We start from the raw sequence: 18,708 nt of genomic DNA, 5'->3' as shown, positions 1-18,708 counted from the left end.
GATCTACCTCTGTATTTTTCGTAGCTTTCTACATACCTTCACAGACCGATGCTGGCATTAAGACCGCACTCAATGAGCTGTATCCCGCCATAAGCAAACAGGAAAACCCTCGTCCAGAGGCAGCGTTCCTAGTGGCCCGGAACTTTAATGAAGGGAAACTTAAATCCGTTTTACCTCATTTCCATTAGCATGTTAAATATGCACCCAGAGGGAAACATCTCTAGACCACCTTTACTCACACACAGAGACGCATACAAAGGTCTCCCACGCCTTCCATTTGGCAAATCTGACCAAAATCCTATCCTCCTGATTACTGCTTACAAGCTCAAATTTAAGTAGAAAAACACCAGTGACTCAGTAACTAAAATATGTGGTCAGATGAAGTAGATGCTAAACTACAGGACTGTTTTGATAGCACAGACTGGAATATGTTCCGGGATTATTCCGATGGAATTGAGGAGTACACCACATCAGTCACTGGCTTCATCAATAAGTGCATCGATAACATTGTCCCCACAGTGACTGTACGTACCCCAAGCAGAAGCCATGGATTACAAGCAACATCCACACTGAGGTAAAGGGTAGAGCTGGATGGATGCACTACCCCAGCCCAGAAGCTTATAAGAAATCCCGCTATGCCCTCTGACGAACCATCAAACAAGCAAGGCGTCAATACAGGACTAAGATCGAATCGTACTACACCGGCTCTGACGCTCGTCGGATGTGGCAGGGCTTGCAAACTATTACAAACTACAAAGGGAAGCACAGCCGAGAGCTGCCCAGGGACACGAGCCTACCAGACAAACTAAATTACTTATATGATCGCTTTGAGGCTAGTAACACTGAAACATGCATGATAGCATCAGCTGTTCCGGACGACTGTGTGATCACGCTCTCCGCAGCCGAGTGTAAGACCTTTAAACAGGTCAACATTCACAAGGCCGCAGGGCCAGATGGATTACCAGGATGTGTACTCTGAGCATGCGCTGACCAACTGGCAAGTGTCTTCACTGACATTCTCAACCTCTCCCTGTCTGAGTTTGTAATACCAACATGTTTCAAGCAGACTACCATAGTCCCTGTGCCCAAGATCACTAAGGTAACCTGCCTAAATGACTACCGAACCGTGGCACTCACGTCTGTAGCCACAAAGTGCTTTGAAAGGCTGGTCATGGCTCACATCAACACCATTATCCCAGAAAAACTAGACCCACTCCATTTTTTATACCGCCCCAACAGATCCACAGATGATGCAATCTATATTGCACTCCACACTGCCTTTTCCCACCTGGACAAAAGGAACACCTATATCAGAATGCTGTTCATTGACTACAGCTCAGCGTTCAACACCATAGTACCCTCGAAGCTCATCACTAAGCTAAGAACCCTGGGACTAAACACCTCCCTCTGCAACTGGAACCTGGACTTACCCCCAGGTGGTAAGGGTAGGTAACAACACATGCACCACACTGATCTTCACCACGGGGGCCCCTCAGGGGTGCCTACTTAGTCCCCTCCTGTACTCCCTGTTAACTCATGATTTCAAGGCCAGGCACGACTCCAACACCATCATTAAGTTTGCTGATGACACAACAGTGGTAGGCCTGATCATCAACAACGACGAGACAGCATATAGGGAGGAGGTCAGAGACCTGGCGATGTGGTGCCAGGACAACAACCTCTCCCTCAACGTGATCAAAACAAAAGAGATGATTGAGGACTACAGGAAAAAGAGGACCAAGCACACCCCCATTCTCATTGACAGGGCTGTAGTGGAGCAGGTTGAGAGCTTCAAGTTCCTTGGTGTCCACATCACCAACAAACTGGTCCAAGTACACCAAGACAGTTGTGAAGAGGGCACGACAAAACCTATTCCCCCTCAGGAGACTGAAAAGATTTGGCATGGGTCCTCAGATCCTCAAAAGGTTCTACACCTGCACCATCGAGAGCAACCTGACTGGTTGCATCACTACCTGCTCGGCCTCCATCTGCAAGGCACGACAGAGGGTAGTGCGTACGGCCCAGTACATCACTCGGGCCAAGCTTCCTGCCGTCCAGTACCTCTATACCAGGCGGTGCCAGAGGAAGAAGGCCCTAAAAATTGTCAAAGACTCCAGCCACCCTAGTCATAGACTGTTCTCTCTGCTACCGCACGGAAAGCGGTACCGGAACGTTTAGGTCCAAGAGGCTTCTAAAGAACTTCTACCCCCAAGCCATAAGACTCCTGAACATCTAATCAAATGGCTACCCAGACTATTTGCATTGCACCCTTTCCTGTGGCGGTCCCCAGGAGAGCCAGTTTCATCATAGCGGCTGATGGTTTTTGCGACTGCACTTACAGAAACTCTAGAAATGTTTTAGAAATGTTCCGTATTGACTGACCTTCCTATCTTAAAGTAATTATGGACTGTCATTTCTCCTTGCTTCTTTGAGCTGTTCTTGCCATAATATGGAGTTGGTCTTTTACCAAATAGGGCTATCTTCTGGATGCCACCCCTACCTTGTCACAACACAACTGATTGGCTCAAACGCATTAAGAAGGAAAGATATTCCCCAAATTAACTTTTAACAAGGCACACCTGTTAATTGATATGCATTCCAGGTGACTACGTCATGAAGCTGGTTGAGAGAATGCCAAGCGTGTGCAAAGCTGTCATCAAGGCAAAGGGTGTCTACTATGAAGAATCTCAAATATTAAATATATTTTCATTTGTTTAACACTTTTTTGGTTACTACATGATTCCATATGTGTTATTTAATAGTTTTGATGTCTTCACTATTTTTCTACAATGTAGAAGGGATTAAGAAAAACCCTTGAATGAGTAGGTGTGTCCAAACTTTTGACGTGTACTCTATATACAAAAGTATGTGGACACCCCATTCAAATGAGTGGATTTGGCTATTTCCGCCAAACCTGTTACTGACAGGTGTATAAAATCGAGCGCACAGCCATGCCATCTCCATAGACAGACATTGGCAGTAGAATGGCCTCACTGAAGACTTCAGTGACTTTCAACGTGGCACCATCATAGGATGCCACCTTTTCAACAAATCAGTTTGTAAAATTCCTGCCCTGCTAGAGCTGCCCCGGTCAACTGTAAGTGCTGTAATTGTGAAGTGTGAAGTGAAAGTGGAAACATCTAGAAGAAACAACACCTCAGCAGCAAAGGGGTAGGCCCCACAAGCTCACATGAAGCTCCAAACAAACAGTTCTGGCAACACTCACTACCAACTTCAGAACTGCCCCAGGAAATAACTTAAGCACAAGAACTGTTTGTTTGAAGCTTCATGAAATGGGTTTCCATGGCCTAGCAGCTGCACACAAGCCTAAGATCACCATGCGCAATGCCAAGCATCGGCTGGAGTGGGGTAAAGCTCGCCACCATTGGACTCCAGAGCATTGAAAGAGTGTTCCCTGGAGTGATGAATCACTCTTTACCATCTGGCAGTCCGAAGGACTAATCTGGGTTTGGCGGATGCCAGGAGAACGCTACATGCCCAAATACATAGTGCCAACTGTAAAGTTTGGTGGAGGATGAATAATGGTCTGGGGCTGTTGTTCATGGTTCGGACTTGACCCCTTAGTGAAGGGAAATGTTAACACTACAGCATACAATAACAGTCTAGACGATTCTGTGCTTCCAACTTTGTGGCAAGAGTTTGGGGAAGGTCCTTCCCTGTTCCAGTATAACAGTAACCCTGTGCATAAAGCGAGGTCCATACAGACATGGTTTGTTGATATCGGTGTGGAAGAACTTGACTGGCCTGCACAGAGCCCTGACCTTAACTCCATCGAACACCTTTGGGATGAATTGCAAAGCTGACCACGAGCCAGGCCAAATCGCCCAACATCACTAAAGCTCTTGTGGCTGAATGGAAGCAAGTCCCTGCAGCAATGTTCCGACATCTAGTGGAAAGCCTTCCCAGAAGAGTGGAGGCTGTTATAGCAGCAAAGGGGGGACCAACTCCATATTAATGCCCATGATTATGGAATGAGATGTTCAACGAGCAGGTGTCCACATACCTTTGGTCATGTATTGTAAGTCCAACCACAGCCTTTTAATATTAAATTTCCCAAGGAATAACCCAATTACCCTAGGAATGTTACCAGGAAATATCTTAATATGTCTTTGTTCTTTTACTCAAATAACCCGGATTATTTGTTTTTTTGATTGGTTGATTAGTAACTTTGTATGATTAGTCAGTTTAGTTGCCCTCCTCGCCCATGCGCTGTCATTGGAGAGAGGAGCGCTGCTCGCACGCATGAGGTCGTTCATGGTGATTATATGTAAGGCTACACCGGCGAGTCTCAAGAAAAGGTAAATGGCACTAATCAATTTTAGTTATGTTTTGTAAATATTATAAGAAGTAATTGTACGCTATTTTAAGTAGGCCTATATATCTATTACTTTAAATAGATGCGTGTGAATTGTACTCATTTCCTGGAATTCCTTATGGTTATTCAGTAACATCTGTTAATTATTGTTTCTCAGTATTAACTCCCTGCATTTGCCAGTTTTGTAGCCTACTTGAATACATGCTATCGTGTACAGACCAAAAGCAAATATGTAGCCTACCCTTTTTATCTAGGGTTTTGTTATTATAGCCAAACTTTGGCATTGTATTAGTTTACTCGTGGTAATAACAGTCACATATGGTAACAACACAATACGAAGCATGCATATACAAGTGGTACATTTCCAGCGAAGATCCCCTATCTCTTGATCTATTGTTTTCCCCCCATGATGAAATCGAGTAGGGCACTGTGGATGTGTCTGTCCATCCGTCCGTTCGTTTAGTCACACGCGATATCTCGGACTGTACTGAAGATAATATTTGACGAAATTTCGGTGAATTACGCGTTTTGCTATAGAGATCCGGCATTTACAAAGTTACACTGATTGGCCCAAATGCGGAAGCTATAGTAATTGGAATTGATTAAATTAATTAATTGGTGAATTTAATGATGTATCTTTATGACAGTATCACAAAGATACAGAATTATTCATTCCTTCGTGTGACGTAGCCCCATTCAACAAACAGTGCAATAATGGCTTCATTAATAAAGAACATGGAGGACGGCAAGTAGCTTTGTGTTCTAGCTGCGGATATTGAATCAGAGCCATGTAGTGCAAACAAAAGGGTACAATAGGCCTACATCAATGAAGCACGAGTGCTACGGCACAATATGATGTTTACAATTGTGAAATGTACACATTTTCAGGTTATTGTGTGCATGCATGGGCAGTCCCTTGGTGTGTGCATGGGCACTGATTCACTGGGGATTATGTTTCTTGTCTTTCAGGTTTTCCCACACACACACACACACGCACCCTTGCATGCATAGACGCCTACACCAGCTGAGAGCGGAAAATAAATCTCTCTCACACAGTGTTGACGTTCCTGTGTCTCTGACATTTAGCTTTTCTCCCAGCGTCGGACAGCGACGATGCTAGGTGTGTGTGATTGAGTGTGTGTGTCTTCGAGGACTGCGTCTGCTTGCGACCACCATTGACTGTGGCACTCACCCGAAGTGTGTCGCCTCACACACACACGCCCACACTCATCATGGCAGCGGAGTGTGTTCCGGAGGGGCCCGACCTTAAGGAGATGGGCGACGAAGATGTATGGGAGCTGATCAACGACAACCGCCATCGTATCTCCCTGGGTGTGAAACCATGCATGTTGATCCCCTACCTGCGCCAGGCCAGGGTCCTCACAGAGATGGATGAAGACGAGATCCTCTCCAGCCTCAAGCTCACCAACCGCTCCATGAGGACCAGTAAGACTTCTATTCTATTCGTTTCTATGATTTTATATTGTATTACTTTTGAATGCTCTCTGTATTTTTTTCTATTCTGTTGAATTATATTCCATTCAATTGTATTTGATTCTATCGGTGTTAATTTTTTTTCACTTGGTTTTGTTTATACATTTCTTTGGTGGAGTAAGTAGTACACCTTGTCCCAACCAGAACGGACCGTAGGGACTATTTTCTGTTTCTGTAGCGTGAGGCAGCCTGATGTACAAGTATACTAGACTACTAGACAGGGCACTAGACTGTCACAGGGTCTTTCGGTGTTGTGCCGAAAATCTCCCCCCTGACAGAACCCCCACTCCGTTGTCAGTTTAGCCTACATTTCACTGATCTTAGTAGCAAAAGGCATTTTTGTCTGCAGTTTTCGGTTTGGCTATTTGTTTCAAGTATATGTGGAGGTTCTAGCTTGTATGGCGCCCCCCTCCTTAATATTGAGTCTCAAGCACAGGCATCAGGTCCAATCTATATTTAGATTTTTTTCGTATGAATCGACCATGATCCAAAATTCCAACCATGCAATCTCAGGGTGGACACTTTAACCACAAGGTCACTAAATTGGTAGGAGTTTGGATGAATAAGAGTTACTGTTAGAGGGTACCACCCACTCACCCAGTTTTGGTGAGGGAATGTAACTTCCTCATGTTATAAAATACATTTCACAAGACAAATATGGTTATTCATGTTTTGAATCATTCAGTGGGTTCTTTCTCTAACATAGTGTAACAACCCTGGGTTTATAAGCGCGGAAATCGACTCTGCCACACGAGCATGCTTTTGCGGCACAGTCGATAGCGCGCCGGACCTCGGGCTAGAAGGTCGAGGGTTACAATATCATTAGAATATATATATATTTTAATTTGGATTCCGTAATCTAATACGTCCGTTAAAAAGCACCAAGCTCTGTTGACATAGCTTTTGAGGATTTTTCACTTTGTTGTCGTCTTCAAAGTTGTTTCCGCGGGTCGCAAAAAAACAAAGGCTCCGAGCTGAATGAAATCCAAAAGGCCTTGAAAATAAAACGCTTTGTATACGCTCAGTGCTCCGTTGACATTTCACAGAGATAAGCTTGTTTTTTTTTTTGTTTTTTTTTTAGAAATCTTCATAAAAGGACGAATTTCGAATTCAAATAAAAAAGTGTGTACTACAATATGAAAATACTACATGTCATGTCTCAAAATCGATGTCCATCTTACCTATATATTGTTTTATGTCCTGCCGATTCAAGAAGAAAGAGGATGAGTTCAACGGGAAAGTGAGCCTGTCATGTAGCCTTAGTTATTGCACAGAATCCAGTACCACGGGCCAGCACTCTGTGGAAGCTTTCAACACCTAGAGTCCATGCCCTGGCAAAAGGGGGTGCAACTCAATGTTAGGAAGGTGTTCATAATATTTTGTATGCTCAGTGTATATCTACGCACTTGAGCATGTCTTATAACTAACTGGTGATGAAAATTTGTTCTGCAATTCATAAATGTTTATAACTCAACAAGTCCAAGTATTTGAATAGTGTCTGTCCCTATAAAAAATCCTAAAGTAATGATGAAATACAACAGTACATTTTTTCTGAATAACAGTCCATAAAACAGTCCATCTACGTGTTTGATTTACGTTGTGCCCTCCCTGACCTTCGTCCTATTCAACCCTTTATCTTCTTTAGGTCACATGCTGGACCTGCTGCGTATCCAGGGGAGGAACGGCGCAATGGCCCTGCTGGAGAGCCTGATGATCCACTACCCCGCCCTCTACACCCAGGTCACAGGCCGCAAGCCCAGCACCGAGCCCTCCGGCTTCAGTGGTGAGTAGCACGCAACACATGACCTGTTTCCCATCTGGCTCATTTAGGCTCTGTGTTAAGGAGTAGGGAAGGGGAAAAGGGGGATACCTAGCCAGTTGTACAACTGAATGCCTTCAACTGAAATGAGTCTTCCTCATGTTACCCAACCCCTCTGAATCAGAGCATGTTACCTTGTGTGAAGGATGGTGGCTTTTTTTAAAGTTGTCCTGTCTGCTTGAAAACAGCACAATGTGTTCATTCTATTCACCAGTAAACAGTATTCTCACTATAAATTATTCACATTAATCTCCATTGGGGTAAATCATTTAGTAAAGATATTTGGTTGGGAAATTATACATAGCCCAATCAGTAGTCATAGGTTAGCAGATGGGTGTAGTGCGTCCATCTTAACCTGATTTCCTCCCAGGCCTGATTAAGTGCTCGGACTTGACCGAGTACTTGGTCAGAGCCGTGACAGGGATGCAGAAGGAGCTGCAGGAGGCTCGGCAGGAGGCCAGCCGGCTGGGGTCACGTTGCACCTCCCTGGAGGTGGAGCTAGGTCAGACTCTGGAGCAGCAGGAGGAGTCTCGCCGTCTTAAGGCCGACCACGGCCGCATGAGGAAGAACTTGGCTGCCGCGCAACACGACATCTTGAAGCTGAAGGACGAGAAGTGTGACCTGTATGTGCGGTACACGGCCGCCATCGAGGAGAGGTCGGCCGCCAACATCCACTGCAGCGACCTCAACCTGCAGGTCAGGGTGAAAAAGGGTTAGCTGTGTGATATATTCAGGAGTGGTTGATGGCCGCACTGCGTTACATGAAGCGATTAGTTGCGGTATTGACAGTGTTGCTACAGAGTTGACCAAAAGTATTGTAAAGTCGATTGAACTAATAACAGCAGTATTTTGGCGTAGAAACGTGTTAACGCTCCCGCGGCTCCTCCTGCACCCCTGTCCACATTGTACATTTTGCTGAGTACGTCTGTTACCAAAAATCATTTCAATTAAGAAAAAGGTTGGAATCCTTAATGGTGAAACGGCCACGTCCGTTTGCGATATTACGACAACAAAGAAGTCACTGCAAAACGACCCAACACCGTTTCTTTCCCTCTGACGTCATTGCATGAGCGATAGAACAGCATCTACGACACTTTTCTTCTCTCCGGCTCTTTTTCGTCAACAATACAAAAACAATTAACCGCCACGGGGTGGACAGTGGCGCCGTTTCCCCTGCTGCGGATTCCATCTTTAAGAGATACATTTCATTTACTTTAAGAAACAACAAAGGGACAATAGAAAACATGTTGAAGCACCTGTGGTCAAATGCTGCGGTCACAGAACTTGTGACAAATAGTCTTCTGTTTTTCTATGATGGGGCAGGTATATCAGCTTCAGTTTGAGCTGCGCAAAGCCCAGACAGAGACGGACTTCGAGAGGCAGCGCTCGCTCAAGTGCACCACCCCCAGTGAGACGCAGCAACTGCGGGAAGAGATTAGCACTCTGCGCAGGCAGCTACTGGTGGCGGAGAAATTCACCCCGGTGAGTGAGGAGGAAACAAGCTCAGACTTCTACTGTGGAATTTCTCAGAGACGCACTGTGGTTCGGACTATTGTCTCTTTGTCTTTCTCTCGGTTTCTCTCACTATCCCTCTTTACCCTTTCATTTTTCTCAAATTTTCTATCCCCAAATCTCTGTATCCCTGTATCTTTCTCCCCCCCCCCCCCCCTCAGGCACGTGAGGATATCCTGGCCCAAGACCTAGCTGAGGCAAGGGATGGCCGTGTGGAGCTGGCTGAGCAGCTCAGGTGCTACAGAGAGGAGAATGAACAGCTGGCCCGCGAGAGGCGGGAGGTGTGTGTGTCTAGGAGATTGTGAACAACCCTTTTGAGTTGGCCATTTTATTTGACAGCAAATATCTGCTGAAAGGCTATATGCTTTGTGTTACACAGTACATTTTAGAGTGGCCAAACTCTAAACACTGCGCCGGTGTGTTTGCTCTTAGACAGTGGAGCATAAGGAGTGTCTGGCGCTGCAGGTTCAGAAGCTGACTCTGGACTGTGAGATGTACCAGCAGAAGAGTACTGTCATACAGAGCCAACTGAGGGAGCTGCAGGCAGAGAGAGACCACGTACGGAGCTATTACCTTATACCTTATGGCGTCATTGCTCATCCTGAAATCTATTATTGGAATTCCATACCTGTCTGCCTGTCTGCCTGTCTGCCTGTCTGCCTGTCTGTCTGTCTGTCTGTCTGTCTGTCTGTCTGTCTGTCTGTCTGTCTGCCTATATCCACCTATCTGCATACTGACCTGCCTGTCAGTCTGTCTGCCTATATCCACCTATCTGCATACTGACCTGCATGTCAGTCTGTCTGTCTGCTTATATCCACTTATCTGCATACTGACCTGCCTGCATGTCTGTCTTTGCTAGTCAGTCCACATACACTGAGTGTACAAAACATTAAGAACACCTGCTCTTTCCATGACATAAACTGACCAAGTGAATCCAGGTCAAACCTATCTCTTATTGATGTCACTTGTTAAATCCACTTTAATCCGTGTAGATGAAGGGGAGGAGACAGGTTAAAGAAGGATTTTGACGCCTTGAGACAACTGAGACATGCGTATGTGTGCCGTTCAGAGGGTGAATGGGAAAGACAAAAGATTTAAGTGCCTTTGAACGGGGTATGGTAGTAGGTGTCGGGTTGTGTCAAGAACTGCAACACTGCTGGGGGGGGTGTAACTCAATATCAGGAAGGTGTCCTTAATGTTTTGAACACTCATTGTATGTATGTATGTATGTATGTGTTTGTGTGTGTGTGTGTGTCTTATTGCCGCTCTGTCTGTCCATCCTTCCAGGCGTACCTGTCCAGAGACGAGGCCCAGGCCCAGATAGCCAGGAGCCTGGCTGAGAAGGACACGCTGCGCAGCCAACTGGTGGAGCTCCAGGAGGTCTTCACCCTCAGGGCCTGGGGGCCCTTCCGAGGAGGCCCCGATACACCAGGGGTAACACACACACACACACACACACTGTATGCATGTACATGCACAATGCATACACACTCACGCACACTCCATACACACATTCACATTGTATACAGATTTACTTACAGAGCAGATTCTAAATTCGATACTAAAGACTAACGTCTGTTCCAGGAGAGGAAGTTTAGCTGGGAGAGCCAGGGCTCCAGCAGTGACAGCCTCCCCTCCAGCCCCCCACCTCGTCCCCGCCTCCGCCGCATGCATGCAATTTGCCCTGATTCCTTGAGGGGATGCAGTATAAAGGTGTGTGTGTGTGTGTGTGTGTGTGTGTGTGTGTGTGTGTGTGTGTGTGTGTGTGTGTGTGTGTGTGTGTGTGTGTGTGTGTGTGTGTGTGTGTGTGTGTGTGTGTGTGTGTGTGTGTGTGTGTGTGTGTGTGTGCGTGTGTGCGTGCGTGCAGGATTTATATCAGTCATGTCAGCTGTTTATATCATCTGAGTTGACTTTAATGATTTGCATCATAAACTTGACTTCTGGTAATTGTGTGTGTGGGTCTGTGTGTAGAGTTGCGATATCACTCCAAGTAGTGTCCGGTCCCAAAATGTGGAGCCTCCATGCCCAGAGTCACTGCGAAGACGAGAAGAGACCCTATGGTACAATCGAGACAGGTAAGGGGGGGGGGGGGGGGGGTTGTGTGTGTTTTAGACAATGTGAGTGTTTAAGACACAGTCAGACTCCTCATTCAGAACAAGTTGGACATTGACACAGTAGCACAGTTGGCGTGCTTCCTTCTATATTCCGAGTGATGTGATGTCACTGTCCAAAGTCTGCTTTTTTTACCAGGAAGGCCATGTGTTTACTCTTTGTGTTGCCGGGAAGAGCTTCATTTCAAGGATTTTATTCCCAGCGTCCCCGGCCCTTCTTTCAGTTCTAGTAACATGAGATCATTCTACAACAGAGCCATTTTACTACTAAAGCTGTGTAGAGGTAGATTTGATCTTCCTATAAACTATGTGGGGTCTCTCTCTGTGTCCCAAATGGCATTCTATTCCCTGTATAGTACAGTAGTGTTGACCAGAGCCCTATGGGTCCTGGTCAGAAGTAGTGCACTATATAGGGATTAGGGTGCCATTGGAAACACACCCTTGGTGGTCATATTGTATTGAGGATTCAGGTGTTATTTTTGGAACTAATTATAGGTTGTTTTCACAGATGAACGGCTGCCCATGTTCATGTTTATTGTCGTAGTTTTGTGTTTACAGTCAAGACAAAAGTCTGTCCAAGTGCCATGATAGCAATTCTGGATTTCTGCAGTCGAACTCACTCAACCAGTTTATCTGTCGCAGCATACATGGTTAGAGAGAGAGAGAGAGAGAGAAAGAGAATAAGGACAAAATAAGAAGACGCCATTTTGTAAACAAGTGTTATTCCCCCTTCTTGCCCCTAGCTCGGAGACGGCTGAATGTGACGTCTTACTTGACAATGACTTTGTGTTCATCCCCAGTGGTACGTAACTGAATAAACTCCGACCTTTAACAACCTCTTACCTTACTGGGACTTAGCAGCTTCTGTGTGTGCGTGCATGCGTGTGTACTTACTTAAGTGTGTTTGTGTGTGTGCTCTTTACGTGCTTGCGTACATGGATATAAGCGTGTGCTTGCGTGTTTATCTTTGTGGGTAAACACCCAGATGAGACATCCTGAAAACCAATGGAAATGTTTTGGTTGGCCACTCTCCGAGTAGATATTTAATTAGCCTTGGGTGAAGTTTGGATCCTGGCCTGGTAGGCTAGGTAACACATTAACGGTTGGGCGTTCTCTCTGTGGACACATTCTTGAACAGTCTCTCTTTTGTTTTATTCGATTTCCAGGCAATGCGGTTGAGCAATCTGTTATGTCACCCACACCTTCCTGCCAAAGCAACAACAGTGATGGGTGAGGAACTTGAATTTACCTTGATGCACTGAAATCTGTCTCGAATTGTTGATGATGAGTGGAGGGAAGGCTGAAGCAAGCATAAGTACAGAGGAACAAAGCCATCTAGCCTGCATATTGCAAGGAGAGGGTATTATGATGACGACACACGGAAAATGATTTGCTCCATTTAACAATACACTCGGTGAACCCGAAACTAAAATAACACGCACATTTGGTCAGATGCTCGATTGTTTGCGAACTTTCCGTAGTCTGTCCACGAGAGAGTAATCTAACAACCAAGTACTCTCATCTCCTCTCTATCTCAACCCCAGTCTCTCCAGGGCGTCAGCCCCCCCGTTCCTGCTGCGCTCCCGGCCCCGGGCCATGCGCATCACGGGCCGGGTCCTGACCATCTCCTTCCAGGGGGAGGCGCTGCTGAGCCAGCTGCAGGTGGTGGGGGGTAACAAGACGGGCGTGTTCGTCCACCAGGTCACTGAGGGCTCCGCCGCCAACACAGTGGGCATTAGTTCGGGTGCACAAATACTGGAGGTGCGTGTGCGCGTGTGTCTGTGTCCCCACAACTCCCGTCTCCTATCCAGCACGCACCTGACAGGTCGATTCAATGCGGCCATTTTGAGTCATAACTCCCCCCTCTTCCTTATAGTTTCTGTGAAGGCACTGTAATACCAATGGGTGTTTGTGCTACTGGGTTCCAGGTGAAGTATGAACAGGCTCAGCAGGCTCTAAGGATGGTTCTGGAGGACTCCACCCTGGAAGAAGCCATGTGGGCTCTGGGGCAAGTCCGAGGCTTCTGCCACCTCTCCCTGAGGCCCAACCAAGATGGTGAGACCCTGGCCCTGTTAAAATATATGAATATGTCATCATTATGTTCAAATACAGTCTGGTTCAAATAATTGATATGTCATCACATTCAAATACCCTGCCCAGTGCAAATGCTCGTAGATTGCGTTCTTTCTTTCTCCCTTGCTTGACGTTATCCTTCTGATGTGACAGAATTGTAAAATCCAGGATGTTCTTCAAAATGTTAACGTGACTTTGGTGGAGTTTGTCAAATCACTCGGATCAGGCGCCAAAGAGATGTAAAAATATGCGCTCTTTGCTGATTGGAAAGAATGTTGTTTGACTAGTGTGTCTCTCTGGATTTCGTCACTAAAAAGGAGTGCAGGAGTTCCTCATTCTCATGATTAGGTTGAAGTTCCTAGGTTATCTGTTTCATATGTATTTTAGGATGACTGTTTGTTTTGAGGTAACATAGCAACATAGGGGTGAAAAACAGAGTGACATACTTGGGACACTCAACCCAAAACAACTTCAAAGTAGTCCATTTCAGCACCTGGCTACTATTCACAACAACAGAAAAGAGTGCTCTCTTTTTTTCTCACTGGTTCTCACTAGAAAGCTATTGGCATGCTAATAATAGCATTGCATAAGTACCCTTCTCTGTGTAATGTGTATCATCACTAAGAATTATCACACGCAACAGGTAAAGTTATGCTTCCACTTGGCATTTCATAAATATGCTATTTTAATGTTTCTGTATTCATATTGGTCAGTTGTGTGTGAATATGTCACACCTTTAACATTGGTGCCGTGACCCAGATCTGTCACAGTCATAATCCTCTACGGTCCCTCCCCTTTTTGTCTCTCAGCCTATGAGAAGCTCCTGCTCCAGCTGCAGAGTGGTGAGGCCATGTCAGGTGACTCCTTCTACGTGCGCGTCAACATGTCGTTACCCGGGGGCTCGCAGGACGCTCTGACCGTTTCCTGTAACGAGATCCTCCACGTCACGAGCACCCGCCCAGCGGGCGCTGACTGCTTCTGGAGGGCCAGCCACGTCCACCCTTGCCAACTGCTGGACCTCAAGACTGGCAACTTGCCCAACTACTACAGGTACTAGGCCCAGTACCCTACATGGGGGATTGGATTGTTGACATGGATTCTTTCTATCCTAGCCTGGTTCCAGGTCTGTTTGTGCTATCTTACCAAACTCATATGACCACTATAGCACAGACAGATCTGGGACTAGGCTATATCTATCTCCCTCTGGAGAACTAGCATGTACTACATGTCATCTATGTTTGATACAATCACATGATGTTGGCCAATGCATAATTGACATGCTGTATAAATGATATTAGTGAAGATTCATTGTCATCGCAGGGCCCAACGCCTGCTGATCAGAGCTATCGAGGACATGAGCTTCCAACCCATGACACTTAGAAAGGTAACATCATTCACTAGCTTCATAGTTTGCAGAACTACTCAGGACCTAAATCCAACTCGCTTTAGGGTTCTGAGTTACAGTTAAGGGGCGCTCCTTTCCCGCGAATGTGTTCCAAAAATGTTTGCTTTTGACGTTTCTGAAATGTGTTTAACCGCACATTCACGAAGAAAATGTTGTAGTCATGTGAATATCCCGCCGAACCGCTGTCAAACGTTCGGGTTAACACATTGTTTTGCTGGGTCCTCAGGCCCAGGACAAGAAGAAGACTGTGAGGATCGTCAGTACGGGGAGACAAGGGAGGAATCCTCTGTGGGTCTGTGTAGAAGACAGCAAGGACAAGAGCACTGGGCCAGGTATATATCAGATACAGTCAAGGCTGGATAGGAAGTCATTTTTGTACACAAGAATATACAACACTTAACAGAGCCAGAACCATAGAGGCCGGATCATAACAGACTATCCTCCACGTTGGAGCCAAACACTCCATTGAATTGTCAAGATGGCGCCCATTGAAATTCTGCATCAAACCAAGTTTGCTAAACTGTGCAAAACCATTGCTGAAGCAGGTTGGATTAATTCCAGCCCTATGATATTACCATACCTATTAGGGCTTGGACGATACGGGTATCGTGGCATGTATCGTGTTTTCATTTTTGGCCAGGAAAAAATATTGCGTTTCTGGTATCGTCACAGCTCTAATACCTGTAATAATGTCCCCTTAGTTATTGACCTGAACCTGGTGTGTCCTAATATTGTCCTCTGCTCTAGGGGATGCCTCTGCACCCAGAGGCTGTTTGACCCTCATGCCCTACACCCTGGTCACGCCCCACTACCCACCCGTCTGTCGTCCGGTCCTCCTGCTGCCCACAATCCTCGGCCGTGTCCTGGATCAGAAGCTGGCCGAGTGGCAGGGCTTTCAGTTGTGTGAGCCAGGTTAGGGAGGGAGTCTTTCTTTTTTCTTTTTCTGATCTTCTTCTCTCTCTCTCTCTCTCTCTCTTTTTATTTCATCCAATAACTGCATATCTTCCTGCCCGATGCCCAGAGGGGAATTCCAATGAGATGATCTATTATTAGCACGGTAGCGGAAGGTGATGTTAAGAAAGATGTGAATGTTTGTTTTCTTCGTACCTGCTGTCTCACCTTACCCTATACTTATCTCTCCCCCTCTCTCTCTCCCTCCCTCCCCCCTATCCCCAGAGTTATTGAGTTCCAGTGAGCACGCTGCCAGGCTGCAGAGGTCGGAGGTGCTGGAGGAGTGTGAACAGGGGGGTCAGCGGTGTTACACCCTGCAGAGTGTTGAGAGGGTCATGAAGCAGGTGGGAGAGTCAAAAGGACAACACTGTATTTGACGTACTGATATTATATATTTTTCTCTAATGGTTTATAGACTGACTTGAACCGTTTTACACGAACGTCACGAAAAACAGCAGATAATTACCTCCCTTTTTTCAGTGGCCCTGTTATTTGATGTACCCTGTGTTCCGGAAGAATCTGTGCAGGTGCAGTATTGACCGTAGCGAAACTCCTCTCCTCTTCTATCTCTACTCTCAGGGTACCCACTGTGTGCTGCCTCTAGGCCTGGACTGCGTACGCCGCCTCCACAGGGCAGAGATCTTCCCCATCATCATCTTCATCGGCCATTCCAAGTGCAGAGCACGCAAACTCAAGTAGGCCGTTGTGTGACTTTTGATACGAAATATGAATGGTAGCAATATTGTTCCCTTGCCTCTCATACATGGTGTATATACGTGTTTATTTCTCTTGTTCTCTCTCTCTCGCTCTCTCTCTCTCTCTCTCGCTCTCTCTCTCTCTCTCTCTCGCTCACTCCTGTTTTCTCCCCCTCCGTCTCTCCTTAGGTCTAAGCTGCAGCGTCAGGGCTGGTCCGAGGAGCAGCTGCTGGAGTGTTCCCGCAGCGAGGAGTCCCTGCTGGACAAGCTGCCCTGCCTCTACCGCAGCGTCAGCCCTGACTCATGGTACGACAAAACCACTCTGCTCACCACCCTGCGCTCCATCATCTGGGAGGAGCAGAAGAAGATTGTGTGGGTGGAGCCTGATTTGTGGTGATTTTTAGGGCATCGGAGGCGTCAATGTTTGTTGATGAGGTACTGGTGGCTAAATTGTATGTCTTTTGAATTCCTTATTTGAAGAAAAAAATTATGATTTAGAATATTTGTAAATGGATAAAACGGAGAAGGGTTCCAGTAGGCATTGCACACCTGGGCATTATGAGACAAGGGAAATGGATTGTGTGTGCATGTGTATCTATGATAGCTACCTATACATATGACTTATGTAATGAAGGTAGTCGTATGGGCATGAAGGTAGTATGATGAGATGTACCAGCACTTTGGTTTAGCTTCATTAAGTTCCTGTTGTTTTTCCCAACCTATATTTACTTGAAATTGTGTTTGGAAAACACTTTTTCAATTATCTTTATTATCATAAAGATATTATACTGTGTATTGTATTATATTATATACAGTATATATATATATATATATATATAATGTACTGTATTATATACAGGATTTCAACAAACCTGTGAAACCATAGTCATTCCCAAGTCCCAACAGAAATGTAATGTAGATATTCCAGTCAAACTATATTGACTAACTGTCGGACATTTTTTACGTTTCCATACAATGTGGGATTTCATTGCCTATTCTGAAGTGTAATGATAGTAGGCGTTATATGGATTTATGTTGGAAGATGTTTTTAAAGCAGTGGTATTCAAAGTCTGGGTTAGGGACCCCTATCGGGGTCATGGGGGAACTGCAGTGAGGTCCGCCAAAAATAAAAGGATTAATAAAATATACAAATGAAGAGTACAGATTGTTTTATTCGACAATATACAAACGTGAGAAAGGTCATTTAAAAAAATACATTTGTATTGGGTCAATGTTTATTGATTTATTTTCATTTGGATAAGATATGAAAATGCAATAAATTGAAGGTTATTTGATTGACAGATTTTAAGGTTGTATCAACACATTTGGGGTTGCGAGAAATTATTGGGGGGGAAATGGGGTCCTCTGAATTTTTTTGAATAACACTTTTTTAACGGGTGAAAAAAGTAACCGGTATTACACGATATTATGGCGTTAACTCGTTGCATTTGATGATGTATACAATGACTACACAGAGCTCAGGTATCATTGACCCTCAGTCACTCACTCTAGGAATGAGAACGAAGAATTGTCAATCAGGGTTTTTCCTCATGTGCAACACTTAGGCCTACTTGATTTATGTCCAACCCCTCCCTCTCTCTTCCACCTACATCCTCTCTTTATGATCTTTCCCTGCCCTCCTAAATAACTACCAGGGAAAGTTTTAGGCACTGTCCCTGAGCCAGCTGTGTAAAACCTACTTATTGTGTTCTGAGATTTATATGCATGTGTTATGTCAGTTGTGCCATCATTTTTGGTAAGAATGTTTATGATAATTGCCATCATAGATATAGGCTATGCGATTCATTAACAGATGGTGGTGGATTAGAGTTATGGCAATAATTTATTTTTATTTTGTGTAATTAAACATTTTTATGATGCATTTGTCTTGCCATATGATTGTTGTGAAATGTGTTTACAGATGCATTACAATCTTTTGGAAATACCGTTATAAAAGATGTAACTATTTTGTAACTAAATACATTTTATCATACTATTCCTTTAGTATTTGCACATTTATGTCAAAGCAAAGTCCTCAGCTAACACCTGCAATTAATTGTGTGTGCATGGGCCAGATACATTTTAACGGTTGATGCTCCAATCTAACCAGCAGAGGGGGCAAGATTAAAAGGTGAACGTAGGCAACCCACAACATTTCTGTTTCTCCAATTTATCAAATATACTGTATTTTGTAAATTATGTTATAGCCTATTACTTATCCAACGTTTAGGTAAAGCAACAGTTAAGCGTAACGTGGGGAGTTTAGATAATTAGCGTCTTTAGGAATTGTTGACGTTACAACCCGTGCCTGA

General features: G+C 45.1%; 1 protein-coding gene across 1 annotated transcript; it reads left to right on the top strand.

Moving 5' to 3' along the window:
• The first annotated feature begins 5,443 nt into the window (after positions 1-5,443).
• LOC139424668 (caspase recruitment domain family, member 14) lies at positions 5,444-16,944 on the top strand. Its single transcript, XM_071176726.1, has 20 exons — positions 5,444-5,782; positions 7,476-7,613; positions 8,020-8,345; positions 8,973-9,131; positions 9,323-9,442; positions 9,594-9,719; positions 10,449-10,595; positions 10,746-10,874; positions 11,133-11,236; positions 12,016-12,074; positions 12,439-12,502; positions 12,817-13,033; positions 13,201-13,327; positions 14,155-14,395; positions 14,666-14,729; positions 14,977-15,082; positions 15,498-15,662; positions 15,927-16,045; positions 16,281-16,396; positions 16,586-16,944. The coding sequence occupies exons 1-20, from the start codon at positions 5,569-5,571 to the stop codon at positions 16,791-16,793; spliced, it is 2,949 nt and encodes a 982-aa protein (XP_071032827.1). The 5' UTR covers positions 5,444-5,568; the 3' UTR covers positions 16,794-16,944.
• Positions 16,945-18,708: the final 1,764 nt, after the last annotated feature.

This window comes from Oncorhynchus clarkii, chromosome 13 (assembly GCF_045791955.1).
Source record: "Oncorhynchus clarkii lewisi isolate Uvic-CL-2024 chromosome 13, UVic_Ocla_1.0, whole genome shotgun sequence".
NCBI classification, from domain to species: domain Eukaryota; kingdom Metazoa; phylum Chordata; class Actinopteri; order Salmoniformes; family Salmonidae; genus Oncorhynchus; species Oncorhynchus clarkii.
This window is presented reverse-complemented; position numbering and strand designations above follow the sequence as displayed.